This window comes from Carcharhinus amblyrhynchos, chromosome 4 (genome assembly GCF_965287045.1).
Source record: "Carcharhinus amblyrhynchos chromosome 4, sCarAmb.v2.hapA, whole genome shotgun sequence".
Classification (NCBI taxonomy): Eukaryota; Metazoa; Chordata; class Chondrichthyes; order Carcharhiniformes; family Carcharhinidae; genus Carcharhinus; species Carcharhinus amblyrhynchos.
Window position 1 is genome coordinate 24,662,736 of NC_137327.1, and position 22,190 is coordinate 24,684,925.

General features: G+C 38.8%; 1 protein-coding gene across 1 annotated transcript in view; it reads right to left on the bottom strand.

The window, feature by feature from the left end:
• The window catches only part of ankrd11 (ankyrin repeat domain 11), a 218,199-nt gene that overhangs the window by 62,847 nt on the left and 133,162 nt on the right, over positions 1 to 22,190 (bottom strand). The window contains exon 4 of the mRNA XM_080186859.1: positions 16,369 to 16,510. Within this exon, the coding sequence (XP_080042985.1) occupies positions 16,369 to 16,510 (142 nt within the window). The remainder of the gene's footprint in view (positions 1 to 16,368; positions 16,511 to 22,190) is intronic.

Here is a 22,190-nt window from a genome sequence, read left to right on the forward strand (position 1 = left end):
GATGGATAGGATAGAGGTGGAGAGACTCTTCCCGCTCAAAAGACAGTAGGCCTAGGGGGCACAGCCTCAAGATAAAGGGGAGGCGGTTTAGAACGGAGTTGAGGAGGAACTTCTTCACTCAAAGGGTGGTGAATCTCTGGAATTCTCTGCCCGTTGAAGTGGTGGAGGCTGCCTCGCTGAATATTTTTAAGAAGCGGGTTGATGGGTTCTTGATAAGAGAGGGGATTAAGGGTTATGGGGAGAGGGCAGGAAAGTGGAACTGAGCCACGACAGATCAGTCATGATCTTATTGAATGGCGGGGCAGGCTCGAAGGGCTAGATGGCCTACTCCTGCTCCTATTTCTTATGTTCTTATGTTCTTAATAAGGCATAGTGGTGGTCATTTGGCTCATCACTTCTCTCCCTAACCTTTCAAGGGCAACCCAATTAGTCTCAAACCTCTGCTCTTTCCCCATAACTTTGCATTTTTTTCCATTTTTAAGGATACATCCAATTCACTTTCAAGGGTTATTAACAGAATCTGCATCCTCAGGCAATGCACATTCCAGATCACAATTTGCTACATTAAAAATATTCTCCTCTTCGCTTCTGTTCCTTTTGCTAAGTACGTTAAAACTACCTCCTCCGGTTACTGACTCACCTATAGAAAATCTCTTTTTTTTTATTCTTTCAAAACCTCAAATAATTTTGAACATCTACTTATCCTCCACTTTAATGAGCAAAATCCAATCTTTTTTAGTCTCTCCACATAATCAAAGGAATCTCATCCCTGGTATCCCCTCTCCAAGGCACTGACATTCTCATGTGTGGTATTCAGAATTTAATCCAAATTATAGATGAAATCTAACCAGATTTTAACGGTTTAGACTAACTTTGTTGCTTTTGTATTCAATGCCTCTACATAAAAGCAAAGGAGGGAAAGAGAACTAGAATTACTATGAGTAATGCAGTTTAGTGCAAGGTTGCAAAAAATTTAGTTAAACTGCTGCCAAATGGAAATCAAAGTGAAAATGTGAAAAATTGTCTCTATGTCGTTTTTGGGAAGTAATACAAGATCCAACAGAAACGTGTTAAATAAAAGACTAATTCTGGTGTCCAATTCAAAAAGAGTAATGTATCAAGATAGTTGCAAGAACATTAGTCCCGTGCTTTTCATCATTTTACACGCAATTTATCAGATACAAACTTGAATGTTCTCTGTACAATGGCACCTTGGTAAACAGCAGTTTGCATGGACTCAGAAACCTAACATATTGCCAGGTCAACCTCTGACTTTTCTGGGGTAAAAACCATCTTCAGTCAGAATCCAGCCGCTCCCTGATCAAGCTGTTCCAGTACAGTACTGGCATCTACCTAAATGTGGAATTGCCCTGGTATATCCTGCCCACAAAGAGCAGAACAAATCCAAACCAGTCAATGATTGTCCCAACTTCAAAGTGATGGAGGTGTCACCAAGTGGCACTTCCAAAACACCAACTTGCTCATCAATACTCAGTTTGGGTTCCACCAGGGCCACTTGCCTCCTGACCTCATTACAGCCTCATTCAAATACACTGAAATCCAGTAGTGAGGCAAGACTGACTATCCTTAACATCAAGGCAAAAGTTGACCAGTGTGCATTCAGAGCTTCTAAAACAGAAGTCAATCAGAATCAGGTGGGAAACTCTCCACTCACTGGATTCATAATCAGCACAAAAGATGATGGTGGCAGTTGTTGGAGGCCAACCATCCAGAATATCACCATAAAAATTCCTGAAGGCAAAACTATTTTCAGTTGCTTCATAAGAAACTCTCCTTCATTACAAGGTCAGAATTGGGGATGCTCTCCGACGATTGCAGAGTGCTGAGTACCATTCCCAACTCCTCAAAGATTAAAGCAGTCTGTACCATCATGCAAAAAGACCTGGAAAACATCCAGACTTGGTTAAAAGTAACTAGTAATATTTAAGCACACAAGTGCTCCAACAAGAATGCAGCCACCTCCAGTGACATTCAATGGCTGAATCCTCCACCGCCACTGCCTTTTTTTTTCAGAAACCACCCTACTGTCCTTCTGCCTTCAAGGTCTCTTTGTTCCTCAGAGCTTCCTAGTGTCATGCCATTGATTGAATAGTTCCTTGTCAAATTACTCCTTCCAAATTGTATCACCTCATACCTTTCAGGGTTAAATTCCATTTGTTACTTACCTGGCCATTTGACCATCCTGTCTATTTTCCTGTAGCCATAGACACTCAACCTCATTGTTAACTACCCAGCAGTAAACTTATTAATCCTCTCTCTCTCTCTCTTCACCCCGCTCCCAGCCATCTATGTCATTTATGTAACTGACAAATAATAGAGGGGCCAGCACAGATCCCCATGGCATGTCACAGGACACTGGCTTCAAGTTACGAAAGCAGTCTTCTGACATCACCTGTGTCCTAAAACTAAGCCAATTTTGAAACCATCTTATCAAATTTCCCTGTATCCCATGTTCACTTGCCTTCTTTATAAGTCATGTGGAACCTTGTCAAAGGCTCCGCTGAACTCTGTATAAACTAAATCAACTACCTTCTCAAAAAAATTCAATCAAAACTATTAGGCATGACCTCCCTCTGACAAAGCCAAGTTGACTCTCCCTGATCAAGCCTTGCCTCTCCAAGTGGAGATAGGTTCTCTCTTCCAGAATTTTTTCCAATAGTTCTCTACCACTGATGTGAGACTCAGTGGTCCGTAGTTCCTTGACTTACCTTTGCAACCCTTCCTTAATAGCAGAACCACATTAGCCGTTGTCCTGACTTCTGACACTTCCCACGTAGCCAGAGAGGATTTAAAAATTTGGGTCAGAGCCCCTGCAATATCTTCCCTTGCCTCAGCAGCCTGGGACACAAATCATCTGGTCCTGAATATTTGTCCACTTTTAAACCTGACAACATCTTGCCACTCCCTATGTCAATTTGCTCAAGAACCTCTCAGTCCAGCCTCCACCCCCCTGCACCCCACCAAACTCAAGTTCCATATCTTTCTCATTCTCCTAGCTGAAGACGGATGTGAAGTATTCGTTCAAACCTCTACCTATGTCCTTAGTCTCCACCCACAGATTGCCCCCTCTCCCTAATGAGCCTTTCCCTGGTTATCCTCTTTCCATTGACATACTTATAGGATATCCTGGGTTTTCCCAACTTTTACCAGAGCTCTTCCATATCCCTCTTTGCTTTTCTATTTGCTTTCTTATGCTCCACCCTGCACTTCGTGTATTCTAATGTTTCTGTTGATTTGCTCCCCTCGTACCTGCTAAAAGCTTCTCTTTTCCTTTTCATCATATCCTGAATATCTCTAGTCATCCATGGTTCTCTGGACTTGTTCCTCCTTTCTTGTCAGAAAAATGTAATTTTACAAAGGTAAAATTATTGAGTAGTGTTCCAAGCTCCTGATTTAACAACGCATTCATCATAAAATTCTCATCCTTGCTTTAAAGCTCCTCCAGAACTTAGCCCTTCCATATCTAAGGTTCTCCAGCCCTACAATCCTCCATCATAAGTATGGATATTATTCGGCCTCTTGCACAGCCCCAATTTTGATTACTCCACCATTGGTGGGCATGGCTTCATATACTTAAGCCCAAAGCTCTGGAGTTTCCACATGAAACTTCTTTGCCTCTCAATCTTGTTTTCCTGTTAAGACATTCCTGAAAACTATCTTTTCACAAGCCTTTCATCACGTGACCTTCACTCCTTATGTAGCTCAGTGTAATTTTCTTTTATAATGTTTCCATGAAATGCCACGGGACATTTTATTACTTTAAAGGTGATAGACTGGTGTTTTATGCTGGATCAGTATGGTTTTCAATTTAAATCATGTTGAAATCTAGTGGACAAAACAATGGCACACAATATTTGGCAGGGACATAGGAAAGAAAAATGGGCCACACGTATTCTATAAAAGGTGCTGAAATAGCTAATGATGAATTTGAAGAGGTCGACAATCAATGCTCATCTTCAACCAACACAAAGCAGAAATCAACAAAATAAATAAAATGCTTACTTAATAAAGCCAAACTATTAAATATAAAGTCAGAATAAGTCACGGTTAAACTGCAGTGTGCTCTGGTCAGACCATACTTACAGTATGACGTTCACCTCATCACGGAAACACATGGGAAGCATTGGAGACAGTGCAGAGAAGAGCCCCACTGCTGAACCATGTGCTCAAAGTCTGAGTTATGAGGATTAACTGGAGAATCATATACTTTTCAGCCTTCAAAAGGAAGTGTCAGAGGTGATTTAGAGTCTGTAAGATAGTGAATAGCATGGAAAAGGTAAATTTAAAAAGATTATTTTAATTTAAAGTGGAAGATCAGGACAGGCGATCTGCTTAAACAAGTGGAAATTTAGGAATAGTAGAAAGCTCTCCTGTCTGCAAAGTTGGGTTAAATTTGTAGGCTTCCAGGCAAGACAGTAAAATTGAATGCCTTCTAATTATTTAATAACAAGTTAAATGTAGTAAAAGGCAGACCCATGAGTCTCTCTGAACAGACATCCGAAGATGGGAAGAATAGTTTTCCTCATTCTTAATTATGTTCTGATTTTGTAAGAACATTCAAATCTGAGAACCAACACAGCTTACAACTAAATCATTTTATTGTATTTAATGAGATCTTTTACACATGCAATCGACAGAGGAAGCATGGCGGCATAGTGATTAGCACTGCTGCCAAATGCCAGGGACCCGGGTTCAATTCTGGCCTTGGGTGACTATCTGTGTGGAGTTTGCATGTTCTCCTCGTGTCTGTGTGGGTTTCCTCCGCGTGCTCTGGTTTCCTCCCACACTCAAAGATGTGCTGGTTAGGTGGTTGGCTGGCCATAGAAAATTGTCCCTTAGTGTCAGGGGGACTAGTAGGGTAGATAATTGTGGGGCTACAAGGATGGGGTCTAGGCAGGATTGTGGTGGGTGCAGGCTCAATGGGCCAAATGGTCCCTTCTGCACTGTAGGGATTCTATGATTCTATGGCAGGCAGTAGAAATAAACAATATTACTCCCCTTCCCCTCTAGGTAGACTTGCAACCTTTTTCAATTCCTTTCTAAATTGACATTTTCTACTAGTTACTACAGAGAGCTCAAAATCCTTTTTGGTGCCTAGACTCTCTCACTCACCTTGATGGTCCATTAAGGAGAGGGTTTGTCATGAACAAGCTCCCTCCCGTGCTACCAAATGTTCCTTCAAAGCACTTGAACCTAACCTATATCTAAAATGGCCCTATTGTTATACCTTGGCTGTATTGTCCTATTTCATTTTGTTAACTTGTGCCCATTTAGTGATGAAGTTTAGGCAAACAGATGTGAATCACACACACATTGTACACTTTTTGTAGAAGCCAGACAGCACATTCACTTAAATTGTACGCTAGCACATTAAACCTTACAGGATCCAGGAAATGAAAAAACATTTTAGCAGTTCTAGTTGTAGTAAAAATCCACAAGTCAATTATAAGGAATGTGTAAAAAGTACAGATAGTCAAATGTTCAGTGATAAAGCATAATCTATTGAAGTAAGGTTTCCTTTAAGAACAAACTCAAATTTATACAGCGCCTTCCACAAACTCAAAGATCTTCACAGTCCATTAAATATCTTAAGTGTTGTCACAGTTGCAATTTTAGAAAACTGCAGCAGACAACTTGAAGAGAAAGTTACCACAAATAGCATTTACAATAAATTACCCATTAAACTAATTTAGGGGTGTTGGTTGTAATGTAAATATTGTTCCAGAAAAACAGTAAAACCTTCTTTGAATAGTGCCACAAGTTCTTGATAATGTAACGGAATCTTTTAGGCCTACCTGACAGGGCTGATGGACCTTGGTTTAATTTTTTATTTGAAAGACAACACCTTCAATAACACGGTACTCGGTCTTTGGAAATTACACTGAAATTACACTGCACTGAAATTACAAGCTCAAGTCCTGAAGTGGGTCTTAAACTGATGAATTTCTAATTCAAATGAAAGTTTTACTAAGCCAAGGCTAACAGTTCTGTCATATCTATACAAATTCTGTCTGGCTTGAGTAGCTACTCTGCACTTATCAGTAATTATTCAGTTTGACATTTTTAAAAATATACTCCCAACTAGTGATAGCATTAAGTTTCCTGGATTTAAGTTAACTGAGTCATGCGAAACAAGTCAGGAAACAGCCCCGTCTTTAATGGCACAGGCTCAGTCGAAGAAATATACCAGTACAGTGTGCACCAGTACATTATCTGGAGGGAAAGAGTTTCAATAACGATTACAAAATAATTTAGTTTCACTAACGTAACAGGGATTTTAGGATGATAACTGAGCATTTAAAAAGTAAATGAGGCACTAATAGATTAATCCAAAAAAAAAGTTCCATGATAAATTAACTTCCTCTCCTGGAATCTTCCTGTCATAATTAACTGCATCCATCAATGAGATAAATCACGTGGGGGACAGCCCTCAAATGCTACAAAACAACTAGTGAAGTGGAACAGCAACAGGGTTTTCTTTAAAGCAACCAAGTCAATCCAAAGACAAACTTAAGATAATTTAGACTATTGTAGTCTGTGAATGAAAATAGTGTCCCAAATTATAAAGAATAGATCATTCAAGTTAAGAACCAACAGCAGATGAATAACTCCAATAGGTGGGAGACAAAATGTGGTTCTCATGTTGCAGTTGTAATGACAGTGAAACAGATTGTTTGCCATCATTCCAACATGAAACTTTCCAGTCTCTGCACATGCTCAGTTAAACACAGAAATCGAGAATTAATAAAAGATATGATGCTGGGAAAACTCAGCACGTCTGGCAGCATCTGTGGAGCGAGAATCAGAACTAATGTTGAGTCCTTGTGACTCTGTGATTAAGAGTCCTACAGATTTGGAACATCAACTGTTTCTTTCTCCACAAGTGCTGCCAGACCTGCTGAGTTTCTCCAGCATTGTGTGTTATTTCAGATTTCCAACATCCACAGTATTTTGTTTTTAACAGAAATTCAGAAGACTTCCTTGTTATAGTGTGAAAAAAAGCAGATTTAAAACTCCAAAAGCTTCGTCTTTTGAGGGTGTAAAGTACGATGTCGCTGTGTGGTGGTGAAACTCCACATCATTTTCAGTTTTATTTCCTGCCCGCCAAATTACTGAAAAACGAAGGCTGATCAGTGTTTTTAGTTCCTGGTTTGCTGTCTGAAATGTGATTGACTGCCTAGTCTGGCTGATGACATCAATGATGCTGAAAACTGGAAATCCCCTTGAACTGCTTTTACAATTAAAGTAATGCTGAAAAAGGTAAAATCCACACCACAAAGATTGCTAATTCATTCTGGGTAGCAGCAAATACAACTCAATAAAGTGCTACAAAAATAGTTAACCCTCAGTAATACTTAATTTTAAATTACTGGTCATTGTCCTGTGATTCAGCAATCACAGTGCCAGATATTCTACTTTCAGAAAAATAGAATAAAACTAACTCTTTGAGCATGTAATATTAAAATATAAAATATAAATCTGCCTAATGCAAAATTTTTCAATGAAACTCTAGTCAAATGAGAACATTTACATTAGAGGAATATTTTGCAGAATAAGGGACAAAAGCCAGACACTTTTGAGGAGCGAGTCACCACTTGAGCTCTTGTTGGAGCTTCTTCACCCATTGCAAGACTCAGGTTACGAGCATGACAAAATACTCACCACTTTTCCAGATGGGTGCAGCATCAACAATAATACAGTATCAACCATCCAAGACCAAATAGTTTTAATGATTAGAACTATAGCAATAAATCAATATTCATTCCATCCAATGGCACAAATTTTCTGTATCAGTCACTGCTTTATCAGGACAGTGGCATTATTAGGTCTTTTGGACTGAAAGATGGAGAAAAGCTATTACAAATATAGATTGTTCACTGCTATGGAAACAGATATTGTTGTTGGTTCCAACAATGAGGCAGCTTAGAAAGAGTTTGGTCTTCATTCTAGACAAGATCATGTTGCTGATTTATAACTAACTCTGCTCATCCTCATTTCTAAAAGCAAGCATCACTACTCTCCTGCCTCCTGACCCAGACATTATACTTCCTTGCTTCCTGTCTAAAGGGTGGCACAGTGGCAGCACTGCTGCCTCTAAGTGCCAGGGATATGGATTCAATTCTAGCCACGGGTGAGTGAGTGGAGTTTGCATGTTCTCCCTGTGCCTGCATGGGTTTCCTCCAGATGCTCAGTTTACTCCCACAGTTCAAAGATGTGCATCAAATCCAGACTTCGTTTTGAAGAAGATCATCACATTTGGTTGCCTCCACTCCTTTGGAGCAGTATTTCTTTCCACAAAATTTAGAAAACTTTTAATCAGTATCTTTGTTTTTTCACAACTTCTCTCAATATCCTTTGATGTCCGATTTGCCTACCTTTTCCATCTTATTAATTAATGGCCCCTATCATTTGTTCTCCACTCCCACATCTGATAAATTTGCAATTGCAATGTTCAGCTTCTATGAAAATTACGCCAAAACACATTTCAGTTATTGTGTTGAAACCTTAGGCTTGCCTCCTTCCTTTCTGAGTGGTTAAGCCTCATAATCCTCTTAGTATTAATTTGCCACCATATAAAATCTTTTATTATCCTTAGTGTTTCCAAGTTTTCTCTTGCCCCTTTAATTTAAAAAATACCAAAGTAAACATGGTTTGAAATTTGAGCAATGTACTGTTTTATCTACAAAATATCAGCTGTCCAAATATTTTCCTTATTTTGCATCCCTGCCCTTTCAACTCCAATACTTCCCTGCTGCTATCTGCAATTCTATTCATCATTCATTCACTTAATCCAAAAAAGGCCAATTTTTCATTGCTGCAATTTACTTAGAAATGGCTAGAAAGCTGGAATTTGCAGTATTTGTTCATTTTGAATTTTGAAATTTGGGCTCCATAACGTGAGGCTGTTTTCAATTTTCTTATTCTGGTGTGATTAGTTTTCAATATAATTCAATTACAATTTATACAAAGACCAAAATGAGACAAAGGATCAAAGATGAGTTCAATGTACCTTCCAGGTATCCAGTTACTATCCATTCATTTTTCAAAAAGCATATTTAGCCCATTATGGTCTTTTTATATTACTTCTCAGTTTCATCACATTAAACAAATCTTATGCTTCCTACTTACATTCACAAACGTAAGATATTTTATTTCTTCTGTGTTGCCAAGCTCATAACTCAGGTTACGTGCATGATATTGAATTAAGTATTGCAAACAGCTAATCAAATCTAAAGATAGATCAAAAAGTTGGCAGATTTCAGTTCATAACAATTTGGAAATGTATGTGAAACTCTTGAAAGAAGAAACAATTTTCATCAAATTCCTGAGAGGCACGGTGACTCAATGTCACATCACCAGAACAAATTCCCTCACAAACATTATCCACAGTGTGTGTGTTTGGAAGGAGAAAATCCAGAGAAGTCAGAATATTTCCTAACTAAATTTAAATAAGTTGGACACAGAACTATACAATGGATTTGGGACAAAAAAATTCAACTTATTCTGAACTCTGATCTAAGTTCATTATCCTGAAAAGCTGCATCATAGTTTGTAGTGTCCAAGACCGACATGCATTTAAAAATATTTACACTGAAAGGGAAAACCGTACAATATTATCGACTTTGTAGTCCTTGAAGAAATAGTCAATAAAGATAAACCCTACAATTAAATTCTTTGTAAGCACATTGGATTTTCAGATAGCAGGACCATCACCAAGTTCAGCTACCAAATTTGAGAACACAAACAAGTCATGAGGAATATCGAGGCTTCAACAACATTTTCAATGACTCACTTTCAAAATAAACATTAGGAACTTTAATTGCCTCTTTCTTACCTGAGGATCTCCTTCCCAATGCAGCCTGCAAAAACCTGTTGGAGAAAGTATACACTGAGGAACAGAGTAGACAGTCCAATCACAACAGGGAGCAAACTGCACTGTAAACCAAGCAGAAAGCTAGATTTCATCGCAGAAAAGGCATCTGCAATTTTGCTGACAATGTTCTTTAAATAGTCTCTGGACAACAGGTATAAAACATGCAGGTCATGTGCACCACTATGAAACATTAAGAATTTACAGTTTACTATAATTCCATTTCTAAAAATTAGCTCATTAAGTATCAATATTCCTGATCAATCTGTCAGCAAATGCTGATCCATCATTTCTACAGTCTTTACGATTCTGTTGATTTTGATAGATAGATGTATTCTCACTAATGTATTTCAGTTGACACCCGTGAACAGTTGTTATTCTTATGCACGTTGGCTGAACTACTACAGATGCTTTCCTTTATTTTTCTTTTATAAAGGTGACAAAGTAAAACTGTTACACCTTTCCACTAAAAAAACTGATCGCTATGTTTTACGCTACATATTACTGGTTTCGTAAAGAGACTGATTAGATTAAGTGATGAACATATGGCTGGAAGGCAGTGAAAAGATTGCAAACCACAACTTTAAATAGTCCTCTGAATCTCCAAGTTCCTAAATTTTATAAAGCAACTGCAGAGAACATCCCACTGATACAGTGAAAGAAAACAATACTGGGCTGGGATACTAAATATGGACATGTACATCAGTTCACCTGTAACTTACGACATCTTCCACGACTAGCTGATTCCTGTCACATGGTTTGAGGAAGTGAAACATAAAAATGAGTGAACCAAAGAGACATGATATTAATTTTATAAAAACACCACAGTTATGACATGGAAACAACAACATGGATAATATCTGTGCTTCTGAGAATATGAACTTAGAATTCTGTCTTCCACAAAGAATCATTTCTCCCAGCAAGATAACTTAAAGAGGAAATGGCAAGGAAACCCATTTTCCTGGAAATCACACCCCAAATGCAATGTGCCTGCTGTTGCAGATTCCTTTTCCTAACATGCCAAACTGAAAGGAAATAGGCAAAGAAAGAGAAACAAAGACACTTATGGGGAGACTCAGAAGCAGACGCAGCAAGGAGAAACAAGAGGTGAAGAATTGACCATATTCTCCAATTTGTGTGCAATGCCATTTGAAATCAACTGTTGCTATCAAAATCCTGGCATATCTTAGGGTTTGTCTCAGTTGTTTCATCAGTCCACTGAAATCAGTGGGAAATATGACTACTGTTCGCTGCTGATCGCTGTTATTTCATCCATGTGAAACACTAACCTATTTCCTGACTTCCTATGGGACACTATAAACTTCGATCTGTTTCAACTCAACTAAAAAGCATTGAACCGGATTTTACGATAGATCCCAAATCTCCTGTAGAAGTCACTGCAGTGGACTTCTGAGGACATGAGAAGTTTGAGGAGCTGCAATTGTAATCATCAGCAAGTGCGTTTGTTGCCACTGATTGCAAAACTCAGGTGTAACATTTCCTCCAACAATTCGTGAGAAAGGCCATGACAGTTTCATTGATATATATTTTATGATATATGTAGTTATAAATAAATCTAACTAGAAAGTTTGTAAAACTTATATTTTTGACCTACAGTTAATAATGAAGACTTACATAGTGCCTTTAGCACAGTAACATGAGCATTATGGAATAAAATTTGGTACCAAGCAACAAAAGGAAGTCAGATGACTGGAAGAAGTGGGTTTAAAGTAGTGGTAGAGAGCTGGTGAAATTTAGGAAAAGAATTCCAGAGCTGTGGGTCTCGACAGCTAAACACAGCTGCCAATACAAGGCTGATTCAAATCAGGAATGTGCAAGAGGTCAGAACTGCAGAAATCCCAAAGACTTCTACAGCTATAGGAGGTTACAGAAATAGGGAGATGCAAGGCCACGGAGGAGTTTGAAAACAAAGATGAGAACCTCGAAACTAAGGCATTGCCAGACCCGAAGGCGATCTAAGTCAGCAAATACAAGGCAGTTAGACGAATGTGATTTTGTGTTTGTAAGAAAGATGGTGTGGAGACGCCAGCATTGGACTGGGGTAAACAGTAAGAAGTCTCACAACACCAGGTTAAAGTCCAACAGGTTTATTTGGTAGCAAATGCCACTAGCTTTCAGGGCTTTGCCCCTTCGTTAGGTGAGTGGGGACTTCTGATCACAAACAGGGCATACATGACGAAGGGGCAAAGCCCCAAAAGCTAGTGGTGTTTGCTACCAAATAAACCTGTTGGACTTTAACCTGGTGTTGTGAGACTTCTTACTTTGTAAGAAGCATACAGAGACTTGGGCTGCACTCAAGCTTATGTCTGGTATGAGAAGGGAAGTTAGCTAGAAAAGTACTGGAATGGTCAACCTAATTTCATTATATATAAAATTGTTACTTAATGCAGAAAGAGAAGTTTGGTGTTATGCTGCCTATAAAAACTTCTGCTTCTTAACAGCCTTTGTGTAACATCCACTGACTTCTGGGGATTGTCTCGAGCATATAAAACCCTATTTTCAATGACTAGCCAGTAGGAATGCAGGAAGTGTGTTCACACCAAGGTGTTAGATACCTGAATTAACAAGTGGGTTTTTTTTTGGGATCTTTTCAACAATGACCATCCACACTTAAAACACTGCTTAATGGTCATGGGTTGATACTCAACAGAGAATGGTCTACTTTTAAACAAGGTTCTAGTGAGAACATATTACAACAGCTTCATGTCTGTACCCCAATCGCGGAAAATGTTCATGCTCTTTAAACAAAGGAACCTCTTAGTCATCAGCTTTCAAGTGGAAAAGCTAAAGTTTCTTTGATCTATCCTTGTAACTCAGTCCTTTGACACAAGGAATCCGCCTTCACTGAACTGCATCTGAAACTTTGTGTCCTTGGAATCTCGATGACCATGAATGGATATAAAAGTATGGTCTGACCCAGAGCACTACACCTTCCACTTTTCCTTCTCCCGATTTAAATCATCTATAATTTTTCTACCTAGAGATGAATTTTTCCGAAAACATTCAGACCTGCCTTCTTCACTTTCACCTCCCCTCAGAGTTTGACCATAGCTACAAACTGGACCTTGTGCATGGAGTTTCTGAATCCAGATAATGTATGTAAAAAAATACAAAAAATTGTGGTTCTAACATGGAGTCTTGGTACACCCCAATCAGTACATCTATTCACCAGATTACAATTCCACTAATGAATAAGTCATTATTTTCTACCTTTCAGCTAATTTATTTTTCACTCTACAAGTTCATCTTGAATCCCTACTGCTGAGCTTAACTATTTTTTAATATGCAACTTTTTAAAAAATTATAGAAACACCATATTATGGGGCTTTCTAAGTCTACTTGGATTATCGCTGCATTAACAAGGTGAGATGATCAGTCATCGAGGATCTTTCCCTTCTGAATTGATGTTTATTGCCATTTACTAAGAGATAGCTTAAGTTGAGGAAAAGTCCCAATGGCCAGAGTATTGATAACAAGGCACCAAAAATGCAAATATAGATTATATCAGAAATAAGCAATAGCAGAATACAGTATTAAGTGTTTTATGATGTCTGTGTTATTCAAATTTCTGGAAAATGTTTTAAACCATTCATAATTTAAAAAATGAACTAAGCATATACTGCCTAACAATGTTCATACCTTATATCTCCAAAGATCTGCTAAAATTTGCTTTTTTTAAAATATTTTGTCTAATTAAATCACAGAACTTTTATTTAGTTCACTTTACTTTTGTAAATTCTGATATATTGGCTACATCAATGCAGATTGTGTTCATCATTTTTATGACTTTAGTCTGCAAGCGATCAAAGCACCTTACTGAATTCAATTCCATGACTCTAGGTACGTAAGAGTAGACCTTTCAGGCCCTTGAGTCTGCTCCGCCAGTCAACACCATCATTATCTTCAACCTCAACTTCATACCAGATCACCTGAGATCAAAAAACCTATTCATCATGGTCTTGAATATATTTAATATTGGAGTACCCTCAACCCCGAGTCAGCAATTTCAAAGTTTCACGACCTACTGAGTGACGATCTCTCACTTCACCTTGGTCCTAATAACTGACCCTTTATTTGGAGCCTATGCCCCAAATGTTTTCAATTTCATTTGCAGGAGTAACAAACTCTCATCTCTATCCTGACAACTGCTTCAGAATCTTCTATGTTTCATTGAGGTTACCTCTCATTCTTCTAAACTTTGGAGAACATAGGGGTAATTTGCTCATCTTTCATAGGAAAAGCCTTTTATCCCAGGCACAGTAGCACAGTGGGTAGCACTGTTGTTTCACAGCTCCAGAGACCTGGGTTTGATTCCCGGCTTAGGTCACTGTCTGTGTGGAGTTTGCACATTCTCCTCATGTCTGTGTGGGTTTCCTCCGTGTGCTCAGGTTTCCTCCCACAGTCCAAAGATGTGCGGGTTACGTTGATTGGCTGTGCTAAAAAATTGCCCCTTAGTGTCCTGAGGGACATAGGTTAGAGGGATTAGTGGGTAAAATATGTAGGTATACGGGGTTAGGGTCTGGATGGGATTGTGGTCGGTGCAGACTCGATGGTCCAAATGGCCTCTTCCTACACTGTAGGGTTTCGATGATTTCTAATCTGATGAACCTTTGCTGTATCACCCCCAAGGTAAGTATATCCTTCCTTAGGCACAGAGGGCAAAACTGCACACACTTCTCCAGGTACGACCTCATCAAGACACTGAACAATTGTAGCAAAACTTCCTTATTTTTCTACTTCAATAAAGTACAATGTGACATTTGCCTCCCTTATCGCTTGTTGTACCTGCATGCTAATATTCTGTTCTGATGAAAGATCAGAAATTGAAATGTTAATTCTAGTTTCTCTCTCCAAATGATGCCTGGCCTGACCAGCATTTTTGACTTTTATTTCAAATTTTCAGCAGCCACACAAATTTGCTCGTGATCTCCAATTTTGTGATCCTTCAACAAGCACATCCAAGCTCTGAACAAAAAGTTGCATGCATTTAAAAAAAAAGATTCTGCTTTTCTATCCTTACCAAAATGAATAACTCTGTACTCAATTCACATTATACTCCATCTGCCACCTTGCGCCCAATCACATAACCTCTCAATATCTCTTTGCACCTTCACTTATGTTCCCATCTAACTTTGTGAAGTCAGCAAATTTGGATACTTCATTCATTCTTTTTGATTAAATCATTAATGTATGTTGTTACTAGAATAAGCTTCAAAATGTTAGATTACAAATGGAAAAGAGGTCAATGTGCATGCGCTGATATTCCACAATACCAAAGCGCTTCCATGGTTTATGTTATCATAATATAGACAAAACATTTTTTTTTCAACTTAAACATAGTTCTTCAACTGCTCTTCTCTCCACAGATGTTGCCAGGCCTGCTGTATTTTCAGCATCTTCTGTTTAATTTCAGATTTCTAGCATCCATGGAATTTTGCTCTCGTAGAAATAAATCCAGCTTTGACAACATTGCATACATCCTAAGAACAAATGTACTGAAAACATTGCAAACATTGCCACTGCCATTGTCTGTTTCCTGACTTTAAAAATAATTTTACAGAAAGTTAGATGATACTTGCCAGGATATTAATTTCATTTTGGAATGAATGACACACCAAACTTTGTTTACTTATTTTTCCAATATTTGAGTATATAAATAAGTACCAAGCAAAAAACGATGACCAAGAATCGGCAAAACAAAGGAATATGAAAGCCCTACATTCACGTTCCTTTTACTATGTTATAAATATAAAAAATAACAATTTTAAATAAAACAATCACATGTCAACAGGTTTTTTTCTGATGCAGTATAGAACTGTGTTTATCAAATATCAACTCCATCTTATTTCAAAATCTCTAGATAAGACTTAATGAAAAACCGCAAAACGCAAGAAACATCTAAAGTTAATTTTAGTGCTCTAGACTACTGGTCTGTTAATCGGGTTCAGGAAATTGCTATGTAAATGATTTGGAACAGCATTCACACTACATTAAAATGAACTACTTAGCTTTCAAGGTGAACTACATTTGCAATCCATTTTCATGAAATCTAAAACGGAGACTATGGGTAGAATCTCACCACCCTTGAAACCATAAGTGGATCCTGACCCTCACTGGTGATGCCTGATCTAATAAGAGGAGACCAATTAAGGATGGCAGGTGGGACATGCATTCAACTGCGTCAGTGAAAGGGGGTCACAAATTTATACCGCTGGCAGCTCCACCAGGAGAGGCAGTAGAAAAACACAAGGATGCCTCAAGATGGAAGCACCTTCTGAAGATGATGGAAATATTCAAAATGATTTGTGCTCACAACTGCCTGGCTTTTACCGTGGATGGGAACAGCCTGTATTAAAATTATTCACTTTTGAACATTTATATAGCACCTACAATTTCAGGTGCAGATGATCTTGCAACATTTATTGCATCTTCCTTAAGCAGTTTCCCCCTCTTACCTGTGTCTGAGTCTTTCTGATCAATGCTGTTAACTCCAATAGTGAAAGGCAGTTTCCTCTTTGATGCTTTCTCTTTCACCTCTTTACCTCCATCACTTCGGTCCAACTTTGGGGTTCTGTTACACGATATTTTATCCTTATCCTGGATTAGAAATGCACAGTTCAAAAGCCATTTGCAAAAGTAATATTTCTCCATGTCAGTTCAAACTATATAAACGTTTAGGTCATTGACGCTCAATAAGCTAACCAAATTAATCATAAAATGCATATGGATCACATCTTTTACTAACTTTTAGCCCAGTTTCAATTCATTTTCTCTCGCGTCTATCCTAGGCAAAAAACAATCAATCTTGTGGAATATCAATGAAAGTATCTCAATAAAGATAAAAAAAAACTCCAGCTTCTTCTACATCTTATAAATTAATGAACAAAACAGATACCAAATTGTGCAGAAGACTATTGACGTGCAAGAACAATTCGAACATAGCCATACACAGTGACAAAGAATCTACAAATACCTTGTACTTCTGTCAGATTCTTCAGAACAACTGGAGATTTTCATTTAGATACATGATATTGTTATGAAACCTGATGTTCAACGCGACAGTATCCCAAATCTATAAAATCTCTGCAGTGCAAAAGGAGGCTATTCAGTCCATTGAGCCTGCAATGAATCTCCAAAAGAGCACTACCTAGGTCCACTCCCCTGCCCTATCCCAGTAACCCGAAGCACTGATCATGACCGATCCACCTAACCTGAACATCTTTTGAATCCTTTCCAAGAGGGAAACTTGGAACGCTGGTTCTTAACTAGTTATTTTTGGGACTTAGAAAAAAAATGCATGAAATAAGAGATGAAACCCAGTGAGGGAAGTGGTCAGTCTTCTTGTATAGTATTCAAATAATAAAATAAAGGCTTCAAAGAACAACACTTACAATTTACTACAATAATAGTTACCCAGATGGTATGCTTAAATTACCCACACACCCCAATCTAAATCTACCTGCTTTGCTAAATTCTGGGCATATACTTTCCCCAAAACAACAGAGATTTTAATACTGAGCCAAATCTAGCCAATGGTTACCACACAGGACCAGCAGCTTTCTATTGGGAATCTTTCTTTTGCTTTAGGGTACAACTTATGGGGTCTAGCACAGACAAACACCTGTTATTTCTTTCCAGCACAGTTTGATTCTGAGAAAGAGCTCTGCTTTGCAACCAGGTATGGCTATGATCTAGGTCTCTAGGCTGCTAGTCTCCAATTTGCTTAACAATGTATGTGTCACCCTGCTACTAAACTAATCTGCATCTCAAGTCCTCACTGCAGCTAAACCCCCATCAGTTCTTTTTTGCCAATACTTCACTTCTCATTTCATTCCAACTTTCTAACACTCTCCCTCCCTATTTTTTTAATAAATGCAGTCACATTTAAAGACAATTCTATTTCTTAATTACTTACCAGTTTTACCTTATCTAAATTTACAAACATCAAAAACACGCATTAACATGAAATATGTTAAACCTAAAGTATTCACAAATGAGATCCACATCAGTTCTTTTTCCAGCAGTGTTTATTTCAAATTTCCAGCATCCAGTGTTTTGCTTTTGAATAAGTAACCCTTGCCAAACTTCAGAAATACAGAATGGCAAAGTATCGCCTGCATCTCGTCAACGTTCACTCCCACTTCCTTATCGTCTCCCACAACCACCTCTTCCTTCCTACCCCTCCAACCACACAGGTAGCCCCACCACAAGACCCCAAAAACATTTTGCTGAATTCATAAAAGTCAAGCAACTGCACCGACACACAATTCTAACTCCATGAACAAACATAAGCAGCAAACCCAAGTAACTAAAATGGAGAATCAACCGACATCACTGACAGTCAGTCTTGGAGGCAGGACTGTTGGACTTAGTGTTTTTATATCAAATAGCAAAGCAAACAGAGATTATTTACTCAGCCAATTTATTGAGTTTATTTTAAATAAAAATCTACCAACTGCAGTAAACCAAACTCAGGCATGATCAAACTACAGCAGCCTCTCCTGATCAAAGGGCAATGATTTCAGCAGCAAGTGGAGGATAGTTCCACATTATAAATATTGTGTAAAATCAATTCTAGACACTTGCAGCAGTGTATTCTCCAGGCATGACTGATAGAGGAGTTACTCAGTCATTTCCATTCTGGTAGGAATCAGTGACATGTCTATATACAGCCAGCATAAGCCAGATTTTCCCCCTTCACTTGGCCATAATCACACAGTCTCATCTCTTTCTTCTTTCTCCCTGTTCAGATGCAAGAAGTATAACAGTTTTCTTTGTCTAACTGTTCAGAAACAACTAGGATGAAGTTCCCCAAAACTACATTAGGGCCTCATTCTTGGCAGATGACTTATCAGGTGATTTTGTTGATGATTTTATCCCTAATCTACTTCAGCAATTTGTGCACGCAACCAATTTTCTCAATTACTGCATATAAAGGAAATTCTACCACCACCACACCATGTAGACAGACTCAAATTTCTTCCAGATCCTTATCCAATCATACACACATGCAAGCCAGGTTTTCCTAAGTCCTTTTGACATAAAGAGTGGCATTATCCACTGTGCTGGTAATTTAAAGCATGAATTCAAGAGGAAATCAAAGCAGATAAAACAGGTGAAGAATTGGTTCATAGATTGTCTCAACAAAGGAATGACAAGCTACACATCTGTATCCTCTTAGAGAGGAATGGTGGCACAATGGTTAGCACTGCTGCCTTACAGACCAGGGACCTGGGTTCGGTCCTGGCCTTGGCTGACTGTGTGCAGTTTGCATGTTCTCCCCATGTCTGTGTGGATTTCCTTCAGGTGCTCTGCCCTTTGATCAGCAGAGGTTACTACAGTTTCCTTCCACAGTCCAAAGATTAGGTAGTAAATTGCCCCTTAGTGTCCCAAGATGTGTAGGTTAGGGGGATTAGCGGGGTAAATATGTGGGGTTACGGAAAAGGAACTGGGTGGGATCTTCTGTCAGAGAGTCAGTGTCGGCTCAATAGGCCGAATGGCAGCCTCCTGCACTGTAGGGTTCCATGATTCTACTTAGAGATGAACAAAATGTCAAACAAATAGAGCAACTTGCACATAGACTACCACATTGCAAAATGACACTCCTAGTTTTTGGTCATGTTAGCTTTGGGATTGGGCATTTGTAGTTCTGCACAAGCGTACTTTCAATAGAAGAGGTTTGCTCACAAGGATGAGCTGTCAAATTAGCCACAGTGAACCTACAGAATTTAATTGATGGCATGGCTTTCCAAAAAGCTGACTATGAGGAGTTAGAGTTTAAACAATTCAAGGTTCCCACAGATATGAACAGTGCTTGTAACATCAAAGAACATTAACACACTGAAGGTAAACCTTACAAGCATCATGACTATTATTTCAGCATATCAGGGTGTGGTGCACCAAAGATTCATCTATATTTTCAAATCCTGCTGGAAAAATAACAACTCTTCTGGAGTCCACATAGTTGGCATTGCGACCTATCACTCATCCATGATTAGACTACATTTAGTAGTGTGGAGGGCACCACTAAAGACAATGGAGGACCTGAATTTAGTTTTGAGCAAGCTGGCCAAGTTTCAGCTCAATTCTGCTGATAGGATTCTTACCGACGAGCTAGATGAACAAAGACTTCCAACCCACTCCCAAATCTGAGTGCATAATTAAAATTGATACTCCAGTATACTAATCGGACAGCACTGCACTCAGTGCTACACGGTCAGAGGAGCCATCCTCTATGTGAGACACTGAGGTCAGTCTCCCTGCTCGGAAGATTCACAGATATAAACATCCTGACATCTTGAAGAGCTGTACGGAGTTCCCCTGGTGCTCTCTACAATACACTCAAACTAGCGCCACTGAAAACAGTTTAACCGATTATTCATCTCATTGTTAAGTTGTGGCATTTGCCTGTTTGAAAGTGATTTTTGAGGCACAAGGTACAATATAAAACAATCTCGACCAAGAGGAATTGCTGGCTAGTCACAGGTGTGGCAACAGCACATTTTTTTTCCCAATTAAACAAGGAAACATTTATTTAGTTTCTTTCATAAATATAAAAACGTCATGGAGGATGTTTGTGTGCTGCAGAAAACACCATTTTAGCTATGTCCACTAAACATTAGCTGGAAAAACTTCACATATGCAATACAATTAGACTCTCCTAGCTATGCATTCTACAGTTCTATTTACAAAGCCTAGGATCCCACATGCGTGCCCAACCACTTTTTTGACCTGTTCTTTTACTTTCAACTATTTCTGCACATATACCCACTAGGTCCTTTTGGTTATGCATCACCTTTAGAATTTCATCCTTCATTTCATATGGTCTCTCCTCATATGATCTAAAACAAACTGCCTGGTCAAAGGTAGCATGACGGCCATGCAAGGGATAAGCAAAATGAGGACCTCATTGTCCAAGGGTTGGAACAGGAGGGCTCTACTGTGGATCAACTGCTAAATCAGGCAACTGAATACATGCCACTGAATGAGAGTGATTGGCATTTCAGCATGCAGTCAGACACTAGTTTTCTTCACTACCTCCTAATTATCACTGATTTTATGACAATTTATTTGGAATCTTATGTTCAGCCTAGTGTGTTTCCAAACGACGGGACAGAAACGGTTTTAGCACAATATTTGATGGATAGTAAAATAAAATGAGGTATTCACTAGTGCCTAAAAAGTTAAATATATGAACAGACAACTGAGGAGGAAAAGATGCTTAGTCCAGAGATGGATTTACAATAGCTCCAGCCAACTTGGAGAAGATTGCTACTGCAAGATAAAGAGTTCAAATTGCTTCATCTCATCCAGGACTGGTAAACCAGCCTGACCTCTTATGTCTACTTATTGTGATTGCATTGTACTCAAGTTGTTGCACTGTTATTTCTTCATCAATAGCTTGCAACTCCTCAACTCCAGAGTAATCTAAAACCCCAGGGATCAAATCTTAAAGGTGGACATGTTCGTTGATGATTGCATTGGATTCAGGTTAATTTACAATTCCTCACATGACAAATTAGTCCTTGCCCACCTGGAGCAACATCGAGGTTTGGGTTGCTAAATGACAAGCAATGCTCCTACCACACAAATGCCTGGCAGCCACATACAATATTGTAGCTACGACAGCAAATGTGAGCATCTGGAACTTGGCAGAGTACTGCTTCAGAGGTCCCACTGATATAGTGCTGGCTTGTTGGAAGAATAAATCGATCTGTACCAGTGTTTAATTCATGGGATTTCACAACATCCCCCAAAGCTTGTCCACCATATATCCAAGACACAACTCTGCAGTCTGATGGAATATTCTCAACTTGGCTGGATGAGGGCAGCATCAATAACAATCAGGGCCTTAGATGCCATCTAGAACAACGCAGCCCACTTGTTCAGCACCAATGTAAATATTCACTCCCTGTATTACTGGTGTAAGAAGATGAACTGCCAGAACTCACTAAGCTTCTTCAACAGCATCGTGTAAACCTGAGAACTCTAATACTTTGAACAAGGACAGCAAGTGCATGACAACACCAGCACCTACAAGTCACACACCTCTCTGGCTTGTAAATAAATCAACACTGCTTCATTTTTACCAATTTAAATTGCTGAAACTCACTCTCTAACAGCACTGGGCATGGTTGCAAGCCATGGACTGCAGCAGTTCATGAAGGATGTGTACCATCAAGTTTTGAAACAATTACGGATGGGAAACAGATGCTAGCATGCAAGTTGCGATTACAGTAGTCGCTGTGTTTTTTTCATGTTTAAAGGGAATGTTTTA